This window comes from Phyllostomus discolor, chromosome 9, assembly GCF_004126475.2.
Source record: "Phyllostomus discolor isolate MPI-MPIP mPhyDis1 chromosome 9, mPhyDis1.pri.v3, whole genome shotgun sequence".
Lineage (NCBI taxonomy): Eukaryota > Metazoa > Chordata > Mammalia > Chiroptera > Phyllostomidae > Phyllostomus > Phyllostomus discolor.
Window position 1 is genome coordinate 29,484,193 of NC_040911.2, and position 25,760 is coordinate 29,509,952.

The following is a 25,760-nucleotide window of genomic DNA, read 5'->3' on the forward strand; positions in this document are numbered from 1 at the left end:
TTCAAATTTATGTTTTCTGGTCCATGATGTTCTTAAGATTCTTGCCCTTCTCACACATAGGACAAATACACACATATGACAAAAGCTCAATCTGTGGTGAACCTCACCATTCAGTGCTTTGGAAAATTCACTCTTTTAAGCAAACAGGTTTGATAATTAAGTCTCCAAACGTTAATTATCACTCTCTCACTAGCCTACAGTGCTGCTTTCAGCGAACTCACTTCCTCACTCGTCAGTGACTATTTCAATCTCCATTCTCCAGCTTTCTTCTTTCTTCCCTACGCTCACTCTACCCATCACTACCCATTCACAACTCTGACTTCTAATTCTCTGAGGGAGGGAGGATCAGACAGAAGACCCCTAGACTTTCTACTAGCAAACTTCACACCCATCTTCTTCTCCCGCTCTCCTCCTCCCTCCCCATTTTCCTTTCTAAGGAAAAATCCCTCAGCAGTACTTCAGTCACTACCTCCTCCACCTTGCCTTTTGGGGATCAGTATAACTTCCATTTTTATCTCGATTATTTAACTGCTCCCTCTGAAAGGGACCTCTTTCCCTTTGATACCTAAACACATTAAATCCTCTCCCAGGGAGAAAAAATATATCAAACAAATAAAACTCCACCTTTCTCCTTAAATTATGTTGTTCCAGTTACCCTATGACTCTTCCATTTCATAGCCAAATTTCTTAAAAGGCACGTTTATATTCTCTACTTTCCTTCCCTCTTCAACTCAATCCTCATTCTAATATAATCTGTCTTTCTTCCCTGCCAAACAAATGATTCTAAAAATTATACCAACTACAAAGGAGAGAATAAAATGATCGTTGTTGGTAAGTAATATGGTTATCTGGGAAACTCAAGAGCAGAAAATTTAAAAAAATTAAAAATGATCAAAACTTGAGTAAGACTGCTAAAAAGAAACAGCTTTGGTACACAAGTACACACAACTATGTTAATGGGAAAAAGAGCCCATTACAATAGAAATTTAAAAAGAACAATGGCCTCAGTGTACCCAACAAGAAATTCTAAGATGTACTGCTCCATTTCTGTCCCTTTTTACATGTAGGGGAAGATGAAGAGTTCTATCCAAATTCCCTCCTTCCATTCTCTTTCAAAGCCGCTCCTTAAATGTCCACTCCTTTGACTTTGGTGATACACACTTCTGCTTCTTCTGCCTCATTTCACTGACTAATTACTTTTCAGTGTCCCTTGCAAGCTTAACCTCTTTCATTCGGCCATGAAGATTCTGAAATCTCAAGCCTTTGTCTTAGGCCCTCTTCTTATTTTATTCTATAATGCTTATTATTTATATCCCTGGTTTTAATTAACATCTATTTGTTAATGGTTCCCAATTTTTTTAATTACCATATTTAGCCATGTATAATGTGCACCCAAGTTTTTGGCCCAAACTTACAGAAAAAAAATCTTAAGTTAAATCTTTAATTAATTTTTAATTAAATTTTTAGTTATATCTAGAAACAATACCAATTATCACATTCCAGGGTATTATTTTGCATATGGGTATTGTTACTGCTTTCCAGAGTTATGCTTTTAAATGCATAAGCATAAATAAAAGAATTAAAAACATTTATATAGACATGAAATTAATACTACCCATGTAATATAATACATATACATCCTTATTTTTCCCTCAAAAATTTGGGCAAAAAAGTGTGCATTATACATGGCAAGATATACTAACTCCAGTTGAGAAGTCTAGTTTAACCTTCAGGTCTATCTCGCCAACTTCTTATTCAAAATTTTTGTACAGATTTCTCCAATTCCTCGCAGATGCAACGCATGCAAAGATGAAAACATGTTCTTCCTCCAGCTTGCCCTTCGTCAGTAAATAGCACCACCATCCACCACTGAGCCAACAAGATACCGAAGCTGAGAGTCTGAGGACACGGGAGCAGAAAGAAAATCAGAGAACCAGAGCATCACAGACAGAAAATTCTGGAATTCTTCAGCGGAGAGCTGAGCAGTGCATAAACATAAGGAAACACCAAAGGCCAGTAAGAACTTCTGAAATGAATAGAGGCCATCGTACCCTGTGCTCAGTGTCTGTTCCCACCAGTCAGACTGCAGCAAGGCACAAGGATTTGCCATAGACTGAGCACTCCTCTGGTTCTGCCAAAGATACCTTACGATTCCCAAGTATCAGGCTGTTTCCAAGTAACTCAACTACATCAAGCTCCTCACATGCCCACCCACAAGCTTTCTCTCTCTCCTTCAATGTTATGTTTCCAGGGAGCTTTGTGTACATGCACTACTTCCAATATTGTTTCTCCTGCTGGACTACAAGCCAGATGAAGGCAGATGCATGACTGTCTCATGAAACATAGCATCCCCAACGTCTAGAACATTGCATAGGCCACCATAAAACTTCAATTAATACAATCAAAAATATATATTTTTAAAATAATGTTTTTTAAAAATAATACATTTTTGAAAAAAATAATAATTCTTTTGAATCACCTTCAGTTTATTAATAGATATTGTTGAAATCATTTTTATCCCATTGCAGTTGCACACAGAGAGTCTTATTCTTTGAACTGTCACAGAGGGTCTCCTTTTTCAACTGCCACATCTTTCCCATCTCTCATTGTTGCTCTACCTCTTTATCCTGAGAGAGGTCAGTAGGTGCTGGATTTGTTAAACACTGAGATGGTTTCTGTCAGAAACTCTTGGACCTTACATAAAACTTTCAGGCTCTGAAAAGGGATCAGGAAAAAGTGTATGTTTGTCCCATTGATGCTTCTTCCCAGGTACAGGTTTGGCACTTGTAAGGAGCAGGGATGCTTTCTTTAATAAAGGACATCTTAGCCATATATTTAAGGAAACGTCAGTGAGGCTAGGCCTCCCTTTAGCTATGTAAACAGCCAGCCTCTGGACACAGGACAGAAGGCAACCCCATGAGCAAGTAAAGGCTAGAACGTTTTCTGCAGCGGCCTCCTTCTGCTTGGACACTAAATCCTGAAGAACATTTCCAGAGAACAAGGGGGCAGAACAGAAATTTGCTCCTGTTGAGGGGTTCACCCTGGCCTCTGGCCCTGACCACTCAGAGCTGGTCTTGTTTAGGGCAAGTTTACAGTCCCTTTTGGTCAAAGCCCACAAAGAATTTTCCAACCTTTCCAGGCACTCACTTTCATTTTAGTAATCTCTTAACTCAATCTAGTTTCACCTTCATTATCTCCTGCAGAAATTCCTCACCGTATTAGGCATCTTCCCCGCGGTTCCAGGACTAATAAAGAAATACAATCATGGGGAAAACCAGTGTCATTTTAATGAAAATTAAGAAGTCAGAAAGGAAATTAAATATGCATACTTACACTGCCACAATAATCCAAGGTTCAAACATCACTACAGTGTTCACTTCATGCTTATAACTGATTCTTTATTTCTTTACAATGGTCTTTAATAAATGGTACAAATGGAATCAAAGTATTTTCTCAGGCAACTTTTGAATAATGTTTAATAACTTCTAGTTCTAAAGGTGATTTAATAAGGAAATCAGTTTTCTTCTTCCTTACCCTTGAGCCTAATTTAGGGGTGAGTCACTGCGTGATACCTGTTCATAAAGGTCCACAGTGACTTTGGCACTAGAATGTCCTTTATTAAAACGACAGGCACTGATGTGTAATCTGCCCATGCATGACTCCCTTTCTCAAATTCCAGTCATTTGTATGATATAGCAAGGTCAACATTCCTTGTTCTTCATTCCTACGTAAACTGATGGTTAAGTATTACATACACATATGTTATTAAATTATTTATACAGATTACAACAAAGGTAATGAGTAAATATTAAATGACATTAAGTATTTAATAATTTGATATGGGAGTGGTCATAGTTGCTCAAACATGGCCTCTCAAACAGACTCTCTCCGGTGTCCAATTTAAAAAAGGAAGAAGTGGTTTAATTCACAGAATGGGATGTTTTCCAGCTTAAATGAGTGTGAGCTCCTCAGTTAACTGCCTTATGCATAGGACTGAAATCAGCTCTGTTTGTTAGACTGCCTAGTACATGCAATTAATTACTTGTTTATCTGTAATTCAATCCAGTTGACACATTATTTGACATATATTAAAGTGGATACTGATAAACAGGATTTGGTGTTAAGCATCCAGTTAGCTAAGAAATACATACTATTCAAATGAAATCACTTCCCTTCTTAAGCATAAATCTCAACTGGCAAGAATAAAAATCTCCAGGCGTGGTCTAAGAGGATATCTTTGGCCCTGTATGATTTACTATCACCAGTAAGTGACTTAGGCTAGAAGCAATATTGGATTTCCTAAGTACTTTAAGATATGCTTTCAGAAGAAGGAAAAAAAAATCAAAGTGTCAGTTCCATTAAAATAATTACATCTCAAGTACACACTTACTTTTACTTAAAGGCTTAAGATACTAGTATCTTTTCATATCTTTAATACTTTTGAATTTTTATAATCTGTTAGGTAAATTGACATTTCATTATATACACTATTTGTAGAATAAAATAACTGTATAATTTTTAAATCAATATATACAGTACATAGAGCAATCTCTTAGAAGAATCTGAGTTATTGCAAATGTATGAGCTATTTCCATCGAGGAAAAAGATGGAAAGCCATTTCCCATTTGCATTTATAAAGGCTGTGTGACTTCTTTAAATATATACACTGATGCCAACAGAGCCATCAGATATCAATAAATCATACTCTCATGTGCTGTAAAATGTCTGACATGCACATTCATTTTCCTAGTCCAAAATTCTCTGCAAAAGGGACTGTGTAAATGTTCCATTTTAATTTAATGACATTCTTCACAGTTAAAATTATGTGCATTATTGCCAGTGAGTGCAAAAACCTGAAGAGCACAAAGCTAGATAGGATTTTAAAGAGCCTACACAGTACATATCCTTCAGTGGCTAATCATTTAACGGACCAGGGCCACACAGATATGAATGCATAACAAAATTGGGAGATCAGTAAGAACAGAACGGGAATACTGCAATTACCATTTGGACAAAAAAATAATAATAGGCATAATGTATTTAGAAGCAGTTGGGAAATGGTCCTGTATACATTTGGAGAGACAACCCTGATAGCCTGGCTCCCACCATATGGAGACAGAAATGAACATCACTTAGAAATGATACAGATGACAGAAATGACAACAACGTATTCATCAGTGATGTTCCCTTTGAGAGTGTAATAAAAACCTCAATACGACTCCACTTCAGTTGAAACTTACTCCAGCAGCTGCCATATATTTCTAAAAGGTCAGAAAATTGTTCTATGTAGACACAGTTAATAAAGTACGAATCCTTGGAGAAAGAAGGATCTGTTCTGTATAATCAAGGAGGTTCTAAAAATTCTCCAAGCATATCTTGCAGAGAGCTGTGAACAAAGACATGTGTGGCTACAAATGCAAGCACTGAATTTATTACAAAAGTATTCCTGCGTGGGCACTGAATGAAGAGCTAGCTACAGTTCTACCTGTACACTAGCACGGTGACCGACACTGCTCTGACCCCTTGGTTTCTTTGCTTTTGACCTCTGAACCTAAATGTGGTGGCCAAGGAGAGGACTTTTGACTCATGTATTTACCTAAACCTGATATTCTGAGACTCTAAAACACCATTCAACAACATATATTTCTTCCTTTAAACCCACATTTTCCTCTCTGCGAGACCTCCACTCAGCCCAGCCCCTCTGACCTTACTTTCCTCCTTATCCAGCCAGAACACTATAATCAACCACTTCTACAAGCATTTCACAAGTCCTCTGAATTCTCTCAGCTCTTTCAATTTCAGCCTCTGTAAATGTCTCTTGTAAAACCTAACCCTGGCACATCTATTACCAAGGTAAATGCAGAAATATTTAGCATTGCTGGGGTGAAAAACACAGAACCGTGTTTACTCTCACCTAACATCAAATGGGGTCTCAATGGTGTTCAGCAACAACTTTTCCCCTGGGATAAATCAATACGACAACTCATCAAGCTGTTTTCCAAAGCCTTTTTAGCCTCCTGAAAACCCTAGTCCTCCAGTCTCTGATCAAAGACACCACAACCCAGCTGAAGCCCCTCCCGTTCCACTGTTCTCTTCATATTTAGCTATTTCTTCACTTCTTCCTCTGTGATTCTCTTCTCTCTGATCTCAGAAATCAGCACTTTTTTCCCCTTACACCACCTTCTCCAATCCCCATCCCTTCTAATCTATTCTAAAACTCTGGTCCATAAATCAAATCCTCTCTCTATCATCTTTAATGTCTCCCTGAAACTGCCTCAATTTTTAAGACAAAAAATGTTTGTCCTCCCTAGCTTTAAAAAGTACCAATCTTTTGCTATTCTCAAATGTACAATAAGCACTTACTGCCTAAAAGTATGTGTTCAGGTTCTCCTTCTCCCCCAAACCCAATTACAAAGTCTTGAACTGGGTACCCCCAAAATCATATGTTGAAACTGTCACTCCCACCATGCTTGGAGACAGGGCCTTTGAAGAGGTAATTAAACACAGAGGAGGTCACATGGGTGAGGCCCTAATCCAATATGACTGGTGTCATTATGAGAAGAGAAAGGGACACCAGGAATGTGGTCGTGCAAAGAAAAGGCCAAGCGAGGGCCCAGTGAGAAAAAAAGAGCAAGGCCTCAGGAAAGCCCAAGCATTCCAGCACCCTGACTCGGAGCTGCAGCTTCCAGAATGTTGAGAAAATAAACTTCTGTTGTTGGGCCACCCAGTCTGTATTTTGTTACGGCACCCCTAATGAACCAATACAATGTCGCATAAATTAGGCCTTTTGTTTTCATTCTGTAATAGCTTTGGCTAAAGTTACATTTATCAGATATATTCCCAACCTACATTGATTCATTTGTTCAATCAGAAAACATTTACTGAGCATTTACTATCTACCAGGCACAGTGGACAGAAGAAACAAATCCACTGTCCTGGAGCATTTATTTTCCTGAGGAAATAATGACTTTATAATAAGTACAGGGAAAGAAATAAACAGAAAAATAAGGCAGAAAACAACTACAGAGGGCATATATGTTAGATGGGAGGGGAGGCAAGAAAGGTCTCTGGGAGAAGATGCCACTGAGGCTAATTTGGTGGATGAGAATGAGCTGGCCTTGTCAAAGAAAAGCATTCCCAGCAGAGCTGACAGCAAGCACAGAGGCTAAAAGAGAATTAGGTTTGAGGGACGGGGAGGAAGATAGTGTGGCTAAACCACAGCAAGGTGGAAAGTGGGGAATCTCTCTCCTGTGGTCCATGTTTCATTCCTCCAATAGAGCCCCATTTCTAAAGCATAAATACAAGAATGTCATGCTTCAAGTGTAAATTTCAGTATATTCTACCTTGCTTGCTGACCTGTGAGGCCTTTTTTAAAGGCTTGCTACAACCTTCCTTTCTAGCCTCAACATACTCTATACCCCAGCTATCTCGACTATGTTGATAGGAATCATATATTTCTCTGCCTGTATCCTGTGGGCAATGAGCATCATCTAGGGGAAAGTGCATGATTTGGAGTCAGACAAAATCTATGTTCAAATTCTGGCTCCCACAATTTTACCTGGAAGGGAATGGGTAAGTCCTAGTTTCTCCCTGATCCTCAGTTTCCACATGTATAAAGTTGGCTCAATAATATAGACCCTTTGGAGAGTTGGTATCAGGATTAGTGATAACCTATTTAGAAGTTCTAGCATTGTAAGTGGCACATGTTCTTTCCTTTGCTAGGATATCCTGCTACACTTCTTAACCTTGTAAACTTCAACTTCCCAGACCCAATTCATATGACACCTTCTCTGTGAAGCCTTCGCTAACTCCCACAGACAATATGATTATTTCCCTTATGTTCCCATAAAACAATGCATATACTGTACTATCAAATGACACTTTCCGTAACTATAGGGTTTCACATCTCTATCTCCTTTAGAATCATTTCCTCCCTCAGGGTAGGAACTGTGACTTCCTTAGAGGTCTGTCATTTAGCTGGAAGTCCTAGCAGGCACAGAGGGCTCATTCAAGTGAGGATAATTTGAGGAAAGTAAATTAATGCAACTATTTATAAAGGCATGGTCGGTGTGCAGCAAATCCACACAGGATAGTGCAGTAACTAGAGCTAATAATGAGGGGTAGTATTTGACCTGAAAGGTAAGGGAGCAACGGCTCATCAGAACTTAGTGAGGGCTGTATGGACAAGACCTTCTGATAGGAGCTAGTCAATGGATGCTGACCACACAAGGCAAGTGAGGGGCTCAATCCTTCTCTTCCTCTTCTATGCAGCCTTCTATTGGGACTCCCCCAAAGTTGAACCCAGTTAGAACCCAGAGGGCCTTCTCTTTCTCTTTCCCCTCCTGAACAATCCAGGCCTTAAGCCTAAAGCAATGTAGGCTACAGAGGAGGTAGACAGGGCCCATGATGGCCCAGAGTACAATCACAGGACCTAGTGGAGCAAGGCAGACATCCGTGTGGAAGGGAGGCCTGGAAATGGTTGTAGAGACAGAGCATGGTGAGACTGGCACCCACACAGGGAGTGGCCTGATGTGAATGTCAGAAGTCAAGCAGGAAAGGGAGGCTGCCCAATCCCCAATCTGGATGGGTGGGAAGGTGGCCTATCAGGGAGTCAGAGCCTGAGTGCGGAAAAGAGACCATCCACATGGGAGAGGATTGGTAATCAAGGTGGAAGACTGGCCACCTACAAGGGGATTAATCAAACATTTAAGTATACTAAGGATTTCTCACTGTCAGTATGAGACAGATGTGGAAAGGGAGAAAACCGGACTGAACCATGGTTATTAGATTACAATGAGAGATTTTAGGGTGAATTCATGGTTTATAAGATATAGAGAATACGTACACAAATAAATGTAGACATATATCACGATAGGCTCATGTTCTTTTTTCTATATGGTACTCCTTGTCTTCGAGACAGAGGTAAAAAAGGTGTTCACATATACATACATGTACACTCACAGATGTGTACTCTGTGTTTATATTCTATTCATATTTTCTAGCTCTGCTTAGAAATGTATTCATATATTTCATTGCTCTGTGTTGGATCTGAGAGCAGCAACACCTTATCAGGAAAGAGCACAAGTTTTGCAAGATCTTGATCTCTAAATACTATCCGCCACTAAAGGGAACCGTGGCTCACTGAACAAAGTGTACATTCCAGGGCTGCAGCAAAGAAAGTATAAGATGAGACTAGAACATTCTGATGTGCTTCAAAGTAATGAAGTGCTCAGAGAATAATGTCAGAGACATAGGAGTGACCTGAACAGCAACCTCTGGTTGGATAAGGAAGAAAGTAAGGTCAGAGGGGCTGGGCTCCCAGTGACCAAATGTGCGACAATCAAGCATACTCTTAGTGAGAAAGTAGGAAACAGTAAAACCACACAGATATGAACGAATGAATAAATTGAGAGTCTAAAGAAGGCCAGTATATTTACACAGTTTGAAAGACCCTCTTCATTAAATATGATTTAATTACAAACAGAAGTAGTAACTTTACACTGGAGAAGCTTGGCAAATACATTTTAATCAAATGGTCAAGTGAACATCATTAGTATTGAGACAAATCAAAATTGTGCGCCACCTAATAGTTGCAAGGAGAAGAACAGCATCATTTATCATGTTCCTCCGCAAAATACGTAATCTGAATCTAATCACACACACTCCATAAGTGTCAAAATCATAAGAGTCTAGGGACAGCTGAAGAGCTGCTCCAGGATAAATGAGATAAAGAGACACGACAACTACATGCAATAACAGATTCTGAACTGGATCTTGTGAAAAGTGATATTGCTGGGTAACTGGCTAATCTTAAATACAGTCTAAGAATCACATGGTAACAATGATCTCTGTTAATTTTCTGATCTTGCTTGCTTGGATTGTGTATATGTAAGCAAATGTTCTTGTTAGTACAAAATACAACCTTAAAGGCATAATATTGGGTTGGTCAAAGAGCCTGTTTAGTTTTTTCCATAAAATAAAAGACACATTTATCATTTTCACCAGTAACTGTATTGATTTGGCTATTTTGTATATGCCAGCTATCTCCTGCATAGTATAATGTTGATTGTTCTCAATTAATGTCTCAATGTGATCGCCGTCAACTTCAACTGGTCTACCTGACTGTGGAGCATCGTCCAGCAAGAAATCTCCGGCACAAAAATTCACAAACCACTTTTGACGTATTTGATCAGTCACAGCACCTTCTCCATACACTGCACAATTTTTTTGGCATTTCAGTTGTTTTTACATTTCTTGAAATAATAAAGAATAATATGCCAAAAATGTTATTTTCTTCCATCTTCAATATTAAACTGGCTATACAAAAATTCACTAATTTTGTTAATTTTTTTTAAATGCATGCTGATATGACAGGTCACAATATAATCTAACAAAATTGTTTTGAATGAAGTTAAAGACAACTAAGTGCTACTAGAGCCATTTAATGGAAAAAAATAGAATGAACTTTTTGGCCAACCAAATATACTGGGAGGGGGGACAGAATGGATCATCAGGCTGGAAACTTATTCTCTATATATCTTTAAATACCCTACAGGTTTATGATTATTTCAAAATTTTGAGAAAAGAAAACAGAAGGCTTAAGTCCTCCTGATGCAGTCATCTGTATGAGTTAGGCTCCTGGAGCTAAGCAGAGTGAAGAAAGTTGAAGGGTGGATCTAGAGGGACAGAGGAAAACACATCATCTTGCTGCTCCGTGGCCTCCATGTCCACGGGCATAGTTGCCAGTGTGTGATATCCACACTGACCATTTCTCATGGGTCTGTGTTTTCTATCTATTCTCTGGCCTCTTCCCATACCCTTCTTACCTATACCCCCTCACAAATACAGGTATTCCTCTGGGATGTCTATAATATCTCTCAGTCTCCTCAAATCCCATAGCTGACCTAGATTCGATGTAGATTTTACCACTAACTCCATTTTAAGAATTTATTCATTAATTTACTTTTAGAGATGGAAAGGGGGAAAAAAGGAAAAGAAACATTGACTGCCTCTTGTGCATGCCACAACCGGGGACCAGGCCCACAACCGGGGACCAGGCCCACACCCAGGCATATGCTCTGACTGGGAATCAACTGGTAGTAACCTTTCAGTTTGCAGGACGATACCCAATCAACCGAGCCACACTGGTCAGGGCAATCAGTACCTCCATTTTGTACAGTCCCCAAACCTGAATATACAATCATTTCTGGACATTTCATGTAGTGGAAGCATATCAACCAAAAAGATGGAAACTAAACTCCATACCTACCTGTGCCCCTCCAGTGGGCACTGTTAATTGACTGCCAAGCTTCTCTCCATCCCACCCCCATTACACATCCTTAGAACAGGACTTCCTAAACACCAGATTTCTGAAGTACCCCTGATCTCTGCCGCAGTACACCATTTCACTTCTAGGGTTCAAGAGTAGGCCTGGTTGCTTTAAACCAATTTGCATATTCCATTTCATTGTTTAAGAGGTGGTCATGTGATCTAACTAGTACGCTTAGTGTGAGTCTTAGGTCTTTTCTTTGAAATACTGAAATAGAAGTATTTTCTTCATCAATATGAGCCAAGAGACAAGTACCAATTTTTTAAATTCAGGTAGCCATCCTGGTTTCAAGTTTAGAATAGTGACAACAAGGGAGAAGATTTTAAAATTAATTCATTAGATAATAATTAAATGGGTCCTTAATAATAACTGAAACCAGGACCAACAACCAGAAGCCCACTCTAACCTCTCTCTTCTAATTACCTGAGCTAATAAATCCTCTTTACATTTAAGTCAGTTTGAGTTCGATTTTCTGTTTCTTACAGCATGATGTGTGGAGAGTAAAATTAAACAGAAAACTGGATGTGACAATGTTATAAAACAACTCATAGTCAATAAAAAATGTGATCCAAGATAAAAATACCTTCTAAGAAAGAAAGAAAAGTACAAATATAGGAAAATAAAATACCAGACAGGCTAGTTTAATGATAGTTGGCATTGGCAAGATAAATGGGAACCTAGCTTCTCATAATTTAAAGGTGTAGTAACTCAATGAACCCCGCTTCACAGGGTCCAGAGTAGGAGGCCCTGTAGCATTGCTTCAGGGCAGAAATCTGGAGTAGTCACAGGAAGGAAACAAGAAAGATGGAAATTTCAAATTTTGTAAAAATATGTGAAGGCAGCTTTCATACAAGTGAAATTCTTAGGTATATCACATAATTATAGTACCTTCCACTGGCTCAAATAAATCTATATAATCAGATTCACATTTCCATGCTTTTCCTACTTATTCTGTCCCAGAAAATAGTGGTGCTCATTCCCATTTGGATATTTATAAGCTAAACTGAAACACTTGCAGTTTTGGTAGAAGAGAGAGGGTTGAGCTTACCTTGTAAGGAGAGACAGAAAGATCTCTGGATTTCCTGGTGTCAAATGCTCACCACAAATGCAGTATCACGGAGCCTTTCTGCCCTCCCAAGTCACTCTAGATAAAATCTGCAGTTGCATTCTAGACCTTTTAAAACCCCATCTCACTGGCAATCTGTCATTTACTCCTACTCATCTGGGCTGAAAATATGCCTGGAAGTCAGTCCTATCTTTTCATTTCCAAGGCCAAAGCCCAAGGTCAAACCCTTCTATCAGATCTAAACCTTCTATCAGATCTCAACTACTACCAACGAACATTTATTAAGGAATCTCCCTGTATTTTCTGCCTGTTCATTCCATCTTTCACTGGGCTATTGGCTCTTAGGGGAGAGAGAGAGAGAGAGAAAAAAAAAAAAAGACTGTATTTTGTTTATCCTTTGGATCTTCTTGTCCTCCCTTCACACTACCCTTCAGCAAGTATCCCACCTCTTTTCCCCTGGCCCAGAAACACTGAACTAGACCTTCTGGTACATGCAAGCAGCAAGTCTTTGTAAATGAAATGCTATCCCTTGGGAAAATCCACTGTTCCTTGATTCTATTTATGAAATATCCATTTCAAGGTTCAGGTATCCTTTCTACCATGAAATCTTCTCCAATATTACTTTCAGACTAACGTTCTTTATTCAGAGGATGTTACTTATTCTTCCATTTTGACATTTCCACTACTTTGCCTAGTCTTATACTAAATTTAGTATAGATCCATCCAATTATTAGACTTATTTGCAGTAATAAGAAAAGTGTATATTGTACAGAATTCTAGCATGAGGTTGCTTTCTCCTCTGTTGGAATCATTCTTATATCTCTATATTCAGCAAAGTGTATTTAGCACATAATACATGCTCAATAAATATTTCTTGAATAAATAATTTCCTGGTGAACTGTTATCTGTGGAAAGGTACTGTGCCTTACTCATTTATATTTCCACAGCGACTAGAGAAAACTGAGTAACAAAAACTGCTACAGGTTGAATAAAATATTTGGCTTAGGCTGGCCTCCTGGGTTACTGAAATATTTGGCTCAACCTAGCAAAATTTGTCATTTCTTCATTCCAAAAAGATCTATTAAGTGTCTTGTATATGTCAAATTTAGTCCAGGAGCTGGAGACAGAATTGCAAACAAGATAAACCACATGGATATTGAAGTGGAGGAAATAGGGTATAACTAAAATATCAATGTCTACCACCACAAAAAAGTAAAAGTTTTTCTTAATTCCTGAGCTCAATTCTGAGTCACACAAGCTTGAAATCCAAGAGTCATCAGTAGCTTCTCCCTGTATCTTACTTCAGCTGTTATTTGACAAAATGTAAAATTGCTACCACTGGATGATGATGATGAAGATAATGATGACATTATCCTCCTCCTCTTTAATTTCAATGTTATTTTCCAAATTCAAGCCCTCATTTTGTCTTTGTGGAACAACTAAAATTGCTTTCTAACCACTCTTTCCACTTTCATGCTTCCCATCTCTAACATTCCTTTTTAGTACTGCCAGAATAATTTTCTTAAAAAGCAACGATATCATATATTACAGCTCTGCTCACAAGCCCTCAATGGCTTTGCACTCCAAACACAGGGAGAACCCTGTTCAGGACTCAGGCCTCATCTGCAAGAATGTTCCAAAATCAACTTCCATTTTGTCTCCTCATATTCATTTGCACCGTTCTAACCAAAATCCAGACTTCCACAAAATTAGCTCTTGATTTTGTACCTTTGAAAATTTCAGTTGGTATATTTCCATCATTATTTTTTCAAATTCTGCTTGTATTTCAAGGCCCAATCTTAAATTTGTCTCTGATTTCCCCTTCTGCATACCAAAGCTCAGTATACTTTGTCCTTTCCCCCTTAATCTTATGTGTTTCTACATCATATTTTGATTATTTATAAATACAGCTTATATATTGAACTAGAGTGTATATAATCATTGATTTCATAAACATTTAATAGTCAATTACTGTCTTTCCATTATTGCAAAGCACCTAAAATATCATATTCATAGTAAATATTAAACAATTTTTGTAAAACTAAGGCAAATTTCCAAATAAAAATATATCTGAAATGAAAATATTATTTTTACAAATATAAACAATAATCTCTACCAAAGAAATATATAAGAATGACAGAAAATTACAACTCAACAAATTTAAGTTTGTATGAAAGGAGGTTAGTAGAAAACAGAAACAAATAAAAAGCTCAAAAAATTATTCAAAGTAATGTGGAAATATTGAATCAATCTTGCTCATTTCAATTTATGGATGTACCTATCATTTTGAAATACAAATTCATTGTGAGATACAAATTCATAAATACACACATACATACACACACACTATGCCCATCAGCTGGAAACTATGCGCAGTGTCAAAATTTACTGAAATAAGAATCACAGGGAAATGTTTCCTATTTACCATTTAATAATTTTTTGAAATTTAATAAACGTTTATGTGATGCATTTTTTCCCTTTTCTAAGGAAACAGCTTTAGAAGATGAGTATGCCTGCTATTATGGCTTTATATTTCTATTTCCTTACTTTAGAGGCTTTTCAAAAATACAAAAATACTCTTATAGCATTTCCAGTTCTACTAAAAAGAAGATAAAAGATGATTATTTATAGGCAATCGTATTCATGATGATAGAGTCTCAGAAGGCAACTGCAAACATAAATTTTAAATGCTTTTGGGAAGAGTTGAGAATAAAAACATTTACATAATTTCTTAGAAACCCTGGCTTTTTATTGCTACACTTCAATATTCCCTCCAGGCAAGGGAGCAGCTACTTCAAAGATTTATTTGATAATGGAATGTTTGATTTCTTTGTTTTTCCTTCCCAATGTGGGTAGGTCTATTGTTTTTACTCTACAGTAATATGCTGTATTTTAAATTTTGAATTGGCTCGCCACTGATAATTTTAAAAAATGGTTTTATTCTGGCAAATTAAACAAATATATCAATGCTAGCAATAAGTATGTAAATTATATAAATATATTATATTATTACAAAATGGCCCACCCATATCAGTCATCTTCCATAACAGACTTGCCACTTCATAATTATATAACTAGTGACTAACATCAAATGTCTAAACTTCTACTTACCTGCCTATCCACTTCTGGAAGCAAAAGCAGGAGGTATTGTTGAAAATGCTGAGGTAAGGAAGCAAATGTATGTTTATTTATTAATGCCCTCAAATTAGTGTTGACAAGAATAGATCCTGGGGTTTCTATGTCAATGTCCTCAGCTTTGGTCCATTTCAAGTGTCCTGTGATAAAGAGCAAGAGGCATGAATTTACTATAGACTAGAAAACTCATGCACATGTACACACAAATATATGTATATGTGGAAAATATTATATATATATACAAACATATATATTCATGAATATATTTAATTCTGTCCCTTTTAAAAATGGTACTACAGAAGGAAATGTCCAAAGCTTTGTGTTTCTGTCTTGCCTTACTTATCTTTAATATTCATAATGTATACTTCATTCAGTATGGTCTATATTTTTAACTCCACATAGCACCAGTTCTAGATAGAGAAGTATTTTAATTATGTTCTTGCAATGAACCAGATTTTCAAAAACCTTGGGAGCCTACATGTGAACAATTACAACACTTGTAGATTCCATAATACATAGGATAAATAATAATGTGTCATTAATTTTAATGGAGGTAACGGTAGCACTGACAGGTTGTGCAGCAAGCACTGCATTGTTTTAGAAAATTCTTATTCACAGTATTTTGAGGGTGATCATTTAAAAAGCAATCCTTTATAAAAACATTAGCAACAAGGTCTGAAATGCCAGTACACTTCGAAGGATAATTCTGCAACTCAGGGCACACTGACCCCCAACAAAAGGCTGTGCGCGGAGTTCCCAACTCGAAGTGATGACACACAAGGAAATGCTCCACCATGAGGGATAGTCAGCTGATGCACCAAACAGAATTACCACTCTTAGTTACTTGAGCTAAGAGAATCATTGGATGTGATTTTAATAGAGTATGCTTAAATCAGGGGTCAGTGAATTGTGGCTCATGAGCTATTTCCTGTCCAATTGTTTGGACATTGCTGAGGTCTAAATCTGCACTACCTTTGCACCACAATTCAGAGTTGAACAGTTGTGACAGGAATCACATGACCTGCAAATATACAGTATGGCCTGTCTTCTGACAGAAAAAATGCCACCCTTGTTTTAAATAAGTAGAGAGAAAAGAAGGAATAAAAACCATGATGAAAAATAAGACATATAATTTCAAAAATAGACAAATTTGAAAGTGAACCATACAGAAATTCTAACAAAATTAGTTTTTTTAAAAAATAAAACAATATTCAGTGGACATAGCAGAAGAATATATCATTGAATAAAATAGAGAGTTAATGAAAATATCTAGAATACAGAATATAAAGTGATGAATGAAAAAAACAGGATTGAGAATGAAATAGAGGGAATGAAACAAGCAGTTCAAATGCATACCTGTAGGAGTTTCAGAATGAAAATGTCAGAGAGGCAATATTTGAAGAGCTAATGGCTTAACTCTTTAGAATTGAAAAGTCCTCAGAATTGAAAAGAAATGAAGAATCCTCAGACAGAGCAGTGCTCCAAATCTGAAGGACAAATACCCATTTAATGGGCTAAAATTGGAAAACATCAACAATAAAAAGAATATCTTAGAACAATTTTGAACGAAAATAGATCACCCCCAAAAAGATAACAATAAGACACAGAAACTTTATCCTCAATAGATAACAGATGAAAGTGAAATATTTTCAAAGGGCCACAAGAAAATAAATGTCAATCTAGAATCGCATTAAAAACAAAGTCCCTCAAAATGGCAATGATACAGGAACATTTTTAGTATCCGATATAGAAACTCTTTCTTTTAGAGAATCTTGCTGAAATAACTAGTAAATGTTCTTAACAAATAAATCAAAGAAGGAATGAATGGGTAGCAAAAGCAATGGTAACCTGAAGCCTAATAGACACGAGTAATTCCAAATAAACCTAATGGTGAAAAATACTAACAACTAGTGAGAGTTAAAACAAAATGGAAATAAAACAGTAGGCCATGAATGCATGCTAGGTGAGAAGGAGCAACTGAAATGAGAATATTATAAAACCCCGGCATCATTTGGGAACAAGAGAGACATGGGCCAGTCCTTTACTTTGTTAAAACTCAAGATTTTACCCTTTGCAACAGCATGGATGGACCTGGAGAGCATTATGCTAAGTGAAATAAACCAGTCAGAGGAAGACAAATATCATGATTTCACTCATATGTGAACTCTAATGAACAAAATGAGCTAATAAACAAAACAGAAACTGACTCATAGATAGAGAGCAAGATGACAGCTACAGGCAGGGGTTGGAGGTGGAGGGATCGAGCAAAGAGGGAGAAAGAATTCATGGACATGAACAATAGTGTGGTGGTTGCAGGTGTTGCATTGGGGTGTGAGAGTGATAAATGGTAATGGAAAAAATACGATAAAAATAAATTTTTAAACAACTCTATACGCAGCAATTGACGGGCACAGAAGTGTAGGAAAGAGATTCATAATTTCTAAATAAATGCATGAAAGGAAAACTCAACCAATCAAGGCATATAAAAGGCATAGAAGGCACAAAAGAAGTATTTTTTTTAAATTAAGTCCTACTCAAAATACACCTAAATGAATTTCTGTATTATATTTTAAAAATAATACAATCTAATTATATGATATTTATAAGAGATATACTTAAAAATCACATGGAATGGATAAAAAAGAAGAGATAAACTAAGAAATACCAGGCGAACATTCAAAAGCACAGAAAAGGCAATACTACAATATTAGTATCAACAAGATAATCAAAGGTAAAACCCCTTGCTGGGAATGAGAAAAATCATTCCTTAATTGTAAAAGAAATAATTCACTGGGAAAATATAATGACCATAAGCCTGAATTCATTTAAACAGTCTAGCAAAAAATCTAAAATTAAGAATTAAAAAGAGAAATTGGCATTACACAATGCCAGTGAGGAGCCTTGACATATCTTATCAGAAATTGTGATATCAAACAAAAAACCTGTCAGGAATACAGAGGACTTCAACAACTCAATAATCAATCTTGAACCAATGAATTTAACATATGTACCGCACTGAGCCCTACAGAGAAAGCAATGTTTTTTTCAGCACTCAAGGACAGAAAAAAACAAAATAAAACAAACAAAAAAAATAAGAAAATTAACCAGTGAATCTCGACAAATAACTGAAGAATAATATAAAACCTTGTCTTTCTTTCCACAAAGAAATATAATCAGGTATCAATAAACACAGCAACTGTCTAATCCTCCATTACATATTTTCATATTCAAAACTTCATTTCTAAGTATGTTATGAGTTAAAGGAACAAATGCAATAAAAATTACAAAATATTTGGATTCTGAATGATAATGCCATAATTTGTAAAATGCAGCTCAATTGGTTCTAATGGTAAATTGTATATATTAGAGAGTGGAAAAATATTGAAAATTCATGGGTTAAATATAAAATCAAGAAGTTAATAAGTGAAATGGAGAATAAAAATTTGAGAAAGAATAGAAGATTATAAAAAATAAGGGTCAGCATTCATGAAATAGAAAAATAGGACAAAATAGCTTTTCTTTTATAGACTTATAAAATAGGCACACCTCTAGTGAGAGATGGCATAAATGAACATGAAAAGAAAAGCTAGGTCTATAAGTTGAAATATAATATAGATTTACAAGGCATATATAATTATAATTAAAATAGATTTAAAAAGCATAATATAATACTGTGACTTTAGCTAATATCTTTGAAGACAGATAAACTATTATAAGTTTATAAATTTTCAAATTTAACTTAAAATAGAAAACCTGAATATATTTGTACAATACTTTTTAAAATGGTTAAATAGGCACCTCCCCATATGCACACAAAGCACTTATTATAAATAGCTCTAAAGATGAATTTTACTGCTATACCAAGAAACTTTCCCATTACTTTATTGTATATATATTCTAGTGAATAGGTAATGAAAGAAAGCTATTTAATTCACTTTATGAAGTTAATATAACCCCTATTTCCTAAAATAACAACAAAGATAGAATGAAAGAGAAACTTTCTTGGCCAGTCTCACTTATGAACACAAAAAGTACAAAAGTTGTACCTAGCTTTTAAAAATGTAAAGCAAATCTGGCAAACTCCTATCACCGTTGAGTCAAGGTGATAGATATGTATGTTTGCTTTAGTAGCATCTGTATTTTTCTATATGCTTGGAGTACTTCACAATGAGAAAAAAAAGACCACAGGCAGAAAATTTTTGGAAAAATGCTTCTTTTCTCATCAGAGGCAAAGGTAAAGCCTAGAGACAGGAATGTTGAAAATGTAGCCAAGTAACTTGCTTAATTTTTTTATGGCCTAAATATTCTCAATATAAAGGAACTGAGGTCATTTACCAACAGTAATTCTGATTGGGAGGGAGTGTTGGGGAAATGGGAAAATTCAACAATTTTTGAAATACATATGATGAGCACTGTAAGAAGTAGGCTTATGCTGCTGGCTACTATTTAGTATGGTTGAAAGCTGTTAAGATACCATAGAAAGAAAAAAAAATACAGAGAGATATATAAGTCCTTTATGGCTGTGCCAAAAGAAAAATCTATTTCAAAGATGTCCATCTAAGCAAAAATATGCTTCATAATTTGGGAACAAAAACAGAGCAGATGAAATTATTGCTAAATTTGCTGCCACACAGAATGTTTAATTGCTTTGTAATTATCCTCATGCACTCACTCTTAATTGGACTAAGAACAATCCAATTATATCTGATTGTCTTGTTAAAGCTGGTAGGTACCTGATCTCCCTACAGTATTCACAGGAAGAAAAAGATGTAGTCATTTTTGTGTCTAATTACTGGACACTATAAAGCGTAAAGTAGTTGAGATTGATAGAAGGAAGGAGGAGAAGGAACGTTTGCCCAATTGCCCAGAGAGTTTATGCTATATAAAATGATACTAGGCTGATTCCATGATAAAAATCATGGGGATGTGTCCAGTCAGGGTCAGGGAACTTCTCTATCCTTTTGACCAAAGGGAACTGGAAGATCACCAATCTGAGGAAAGACTACAAACTTTGGAGCTCTCGTTGATCAGCCTGCTGGCTGAAACACTCCTACTTCCCAGAAGGGAACCCACACAGGATTTACATGTAAAATGCACAAACACAGAGACATTCCAGTCACACGGAGGGAAGGAGTGCATGCCAGAACAGACCAGAGCCTTCTATGACAAGAGGAAAATAAAGAAAGAGTTCAAACCACAAAGAATTCTTCATCATTTCAAAAGAATTATAAAGGAATGTTCAGAAAGTGGTTGGAGAAGAAAAGCCTTCAAAGAGTGAAGTCTAAGGGGAAATAGATTTATCTGAGGTCAAAATCTAATCATCTATAACATGAACCCATGTAGCCCTCATAGATGAAAAAACTGTGTGGAAAGTCCAGCGGGGAGCACTGAATCTATCAAAATATATCACCAGGATTAATGAACTATGGGGGTTCTGATTACAAAATAGAATAGAAATGTTAACAACCTTAATGTTTAAAAAATCATAAAACTTAACAAAAACATGGAGTTAGGAGGGGCTATAAGTGTAATTATTTCCCTATCCTTTACAATACACTGTCCAAAGTTAAATGAGTACTTAAGAAGATAACCATTCCTATTTTGGTTTTTCATGTTTTTAATACCGTATCTTTGGAAAGAACTTTAAGCTATAAATATAACTTGTGGCAATGCTTAGTAATTTTTCTTTTTTGATTTTACTTCTGTTCTTTTTTACTATTCAGCCTAAACTTAATTAAATGTAAAACTTTAATTTACATGGTATAATAAGTTTTTCTATGATATCTCTGGCTATCGTTACACATTATGAGATGTCAGCTAATGCTTATAAAACACTAGGAGAAATTATTTTGGATGATAGATTTAGGCTTATTTTTCAAATTTTTATTTTTTTGCATCGATTTATTTTAAAAGCATATAACCTTTTATGAAACCAGTAACATTATAATTCTTCACTACAAAAAGATTAAACCAAACAAAATATATTGGAGCGAATCCCAGAAGTTGGGCTCAGCAAAGACATTCATTATAAACCCCTCAGAGACTTCCATTAGAATCTTAAATTTGTTTAGCAGGCACTTTGTAAACTCCTTCTGTGTGATTAGGTAGGGAGAATTATAATTAAAAACTCGTTTAGGTAAAAGACCCCTAATTTAAGGAATGTCCATTTTAGTTGGGGGAACATGTGAGAAATTAATACAAAACAAATGGTAAGAGAGAATGTCATTAAACAAATTTTATTAAACGTTTAAAACCCATCCTCTAAGTGCCCTGAAGACCATGGATGATAATGGACCAGGGTTAGCTCAGAAAACTCCACAGGGAGGCTTTAAATGAGTTTCTTCCTTTGCTAAGATAAGGAGACAGGGCATTAAAACAACTGATTAGGCAAGAAAAACGTGTACTTCAAACCTCAGTCTGGCTGTTACCTACTTTCACCTCACTGGATGTGGTTTTTAACTCCCTGATTATTTGGTAGCCTAATACTGTTATAATTATTTTCAAGACATATGATCTCAAAGAACTTTGTAGCTACTGTTAGCATTTGTTTGTATGTATAACAGAATGTTTTTTCACCATGAATGAATAAGAACTGGGAGAAGGCTAACAGAGTTGTGTTACTGTAACATCCTCAGAGAAATATTCTATAGATCCATTGTTTTTTTCAACCACACTCAATTGCCCCATGTACCATGTCTATTCAATCAGAGAAATATTCTCATAATTTTCATAAATAACCCTGGTTAAGAACCATCAAACAAAAACAACTATGTCAAAGGTAGTGGGTTTGTAGGCTGAGTGATTTCTTTCTCCCAAGGACTTCAAGATCACTGTCAGAACCAGAAAACTGCGGGATGCTGGGCTGCCAGCCCTCCCCAGGGAAGCTGGCCCACAAAGGGACCCAAGGAGGTCTGCGGTGCGTCCTCCACTGGCGGGTCCTCAGAGAAATGCACTGGAGTCCACTGCGTGCTGGGCTACACACCTGGGACTCCAAGACCCAGGTAAAACTGATACCTTGAACGGGGCGAATATCCTGCCATCTAAGTAACTGCCAGAGACCAAAAGGAAGCAAGTAGGGGATAATTTAAAAATATTTCATATCCTTTTAGAGCAACAATTTTCAACCATTTCATCTCATGGCACACATGAACTAATTACTAAAATTCTGTAGCACAACAAAAATATATTAATTTTTTGCCAATCTGACAAAATAATAGGCATAATTTTTATTCATTCTCACCAATCAGCTATTATTGTGTTGGCTGTTGTCATTTCTTTTTCCTATCTGACAACCTAAGGGAAAAGAGGTCAGTGCCTCTGATTAAACAGTCAGGTACTGTAACTTTTAAAAATTCTTGCAGCACACTGTTTAAAAATTGCTGTGTTAGGGAAATCTCACAATGAGGATGAAAATTTAGATTTACACCCTAATGTCTGATTTTGACTGGATTAGTTTCAGAATTACCGGTTTAAATTAGAAAAGACTTACAGCATTTGTTTCAATTCAGAACAGTTTCCACAGGTTAGGACTTACATACAATTACCTCTACCTAGAGATGGCAAAGAATAGTAAAAACCCGTGACTGAAACTGTATAAATTAGATGTCTAACTCTGGTGGGAAAAACAGATCAAAGAAAACCAGCTCCCCCTGTCTGGCTGGCTAAGGCGTTTTCTTGTTCACCTCTCTTTGCCCTGGTTTTGGAGTTATACATCAGTTCACAAAAAAATGACCTTTCCACAAGAGCAGAGCATGGTTTTTATTCAAGGGTATCCAAGTGACTGTCTACTGTGTTGAAACCTATAGGATGCCTTGCGTATCCAGACACACTACTAGTCCATTCAGTTACTTATAAATAATTCATTCAAAACTTATTCAGCACCAGCTAAATAAGAAGGATATGATGGGTGCAGTGAGAACCTCAAAGATGGATAGGAAGGTCACTATTCCCAAGGAATGAACAATTTAATGGCTATGAGAGGAGAGCAAAATGTTCACATATATGCCTAATGGAGTACTAAATGCCATCCTGACTCTTAAATGCTTCACAGCATACAGGATCTTTTACTCTGTGAGACCCTTAAGGTCATACAACATCAAAACCACTACTTTCTAAGAGAGACGTGGGCTACTTACTGTCTGGAGATGGTTACATTTAAGGTTATTCCTTCCATTTTACTTTTTTTTTTACTTTTAATTCTAGAGTATTGGGCATATTTTGGAGGCTTACTAAGTACAACAACTTCGTTTTCACAAAATAAGCCGTTCCGCTGAGCTGCTGGTTAGGCTAGTCAGTCAGGCACAGGTCCCTCCCAGGAATTGCCTTCAGTTTATTTTTGACAAACTTTTACCCTAGTTGATTTAATTTAAATCCCACCTTTTCCCTCCAAGTGTTTGATTTTATAGGCTCAGCCAGGGAATGTTCGAGTTGCTCACTCTCCTTCTACATGTAACTGAGTGTCCCTGCACGCTAGCGCCTACGGCAGACCCAGGCCATTGAATGCCAGGTTGCTCGTCAGTGGTGCCTAGAGGTCCACAATTCGGGCTGGCTGATGTGAGAGTCAGACCATCTCTAAGATGAGTGGTTTAGACTTTGGAGCTAGCTGTGCCTTGGCTTGTATCTTAGCTATGTCATTTATGGGCGAACCTCCTATTTAATCCTCTGGGCCTCAGTTTCTTCAGCTGAAAAAAATGGGAATAATTCTACTGTACATAATTGAAGTAAGGACTACGTGAGGTAACTTTTGTCAAAATACCTAGACCACTGCATTATATATGGACAGTGGGCACGACTTTGCTTCTCCACTCCTTCATTAAGGTAGCTTCATTATTTCTACTACTTTGTAGTCTAAAAGAAAGCAGGTTAAAAAAGGACACAGTGATCTCCTTTATGGTCTTTTAAATTTGTTAGCAAGTCAGCTAAAATACTCTGACAATATAACTTTTAACATGTAGCTGTTTTCTGGCATGCAGGCTTCCAGGTACCGATTAGATTGTAAGAGATCCTGAGCGAAGGCTCGAGCCCCTGAGAGGATCCTGATTGCGTGGCCCACACCGCTGTTGAGGTCCGGTCCTGAAGTCAGCTAAGTAAGCCCACAGGGAGTCCTCGTGCCTTGAGTTGTTTTCAACTCATGATGTGACCCTGGCTTTACTGAGGTTGTAGCAGACTCTTTTAACTGAAGGTCACTGACTTTCAAATTACTTAGGATACCATAACATGGCACTTTTTTAGGACATACTTTACATATCATTCTCCCATTACAATTTTCTATTTCAGAAGCTATTATACTTAAGGATGTATCTTGCAACACCCAAAAGGCTAGCAGAAAGAAACCACATCAGTATAAATGTAAGTGTGGTTATACACGAACACATACATACATTTTTGGCTACACAAAAACTATAAAATTATTTAGCCTTGGAAATAATGCAAAAGAGGTAATTATGCTATGTTTGAATAACTAAAATCATAATAAATGCTGCTTCCCAGAAGATCTCTTATCTAAAAATATATAAATCCTATTCAAAGACTTTTTATTAAAAGTATGTTCCTAGGGTTTAGCAAAATTCCTGGTATACAGTAGGCAATCAATAAACATTTACTTAAAAAAATAAATGAGTCTGAATCTTGCTTGAATTTTACAAGCAGACAAACTTTGCAAATAAGAACTACCCTACGTCACTAAGAAAATAAGTGGCACAACCAGTAATGAAGTTCAGGTCAGTAAATTTGTAGTTTCCATCATTTTACAAAACGCTACAATGATCCAGATCATTATCATTACCCTCACTCAGAGGTGAAATAACTGAGAGAAACGAAGCCATTAGGTCCAGGCTTCCAGCAAGGCAGATTCAGTAGAGAATTACAATGTTCCGCCCAGGATACATTTATTTCTGTCCTTTTAATTCTCATCTTCCCCTTTCCCTGAATGCTGCTGTTGAGTTCCTGATGAAATGGATCAGGAAGGAAATCTTCAGAAGAAACTCTGGTGCAGAAATGTAAGACCCATGGGCAGTGTCTCCTACACTTCTTAGTAATCTTATACTATTTTTCTGACAAGCACTACTGAATATTTCAAGCAGCGCAGATGAAGAGCAAGGCAGAGCAGTTTCACTACAGCGGACCCCAATGACGATGCACTCTCAGGGCGATGAACTCTTTAGGAAAGTTCCATTTTCTCCCAGTACGGTATATTCTAATCAAGTGAAATCCAGTTGTAGGAACAAAATA

General features: G+C 36.7%; 1 protein-coding gene across 3 annotated transcripts in view; it reads right to left on the minus strand.

The window, feature by feature from the left end:
• The window catches only part of ASXL3 (ASXL transcriptional regulator 3), a 171,842-nt gene that overhangs the window by 46,818 nt on the left and 99,264 nt on the right, over window positions 1-25,760 (minus strand). For all 3 annotated transcript variants that reach the window (XM_036009177.1, XM_036009176.1, XM_036009178.1), the window contains one exon: window positions 15,507-15,670. In XM_036009177.1, the coding sequence (XP_035865070.1) occupies window positions 15,507-15,670 (164 nt within the window). The remainder of the gene's footprint in view (window positions 1-15,506; window positions 15,671-25,760) is intronic.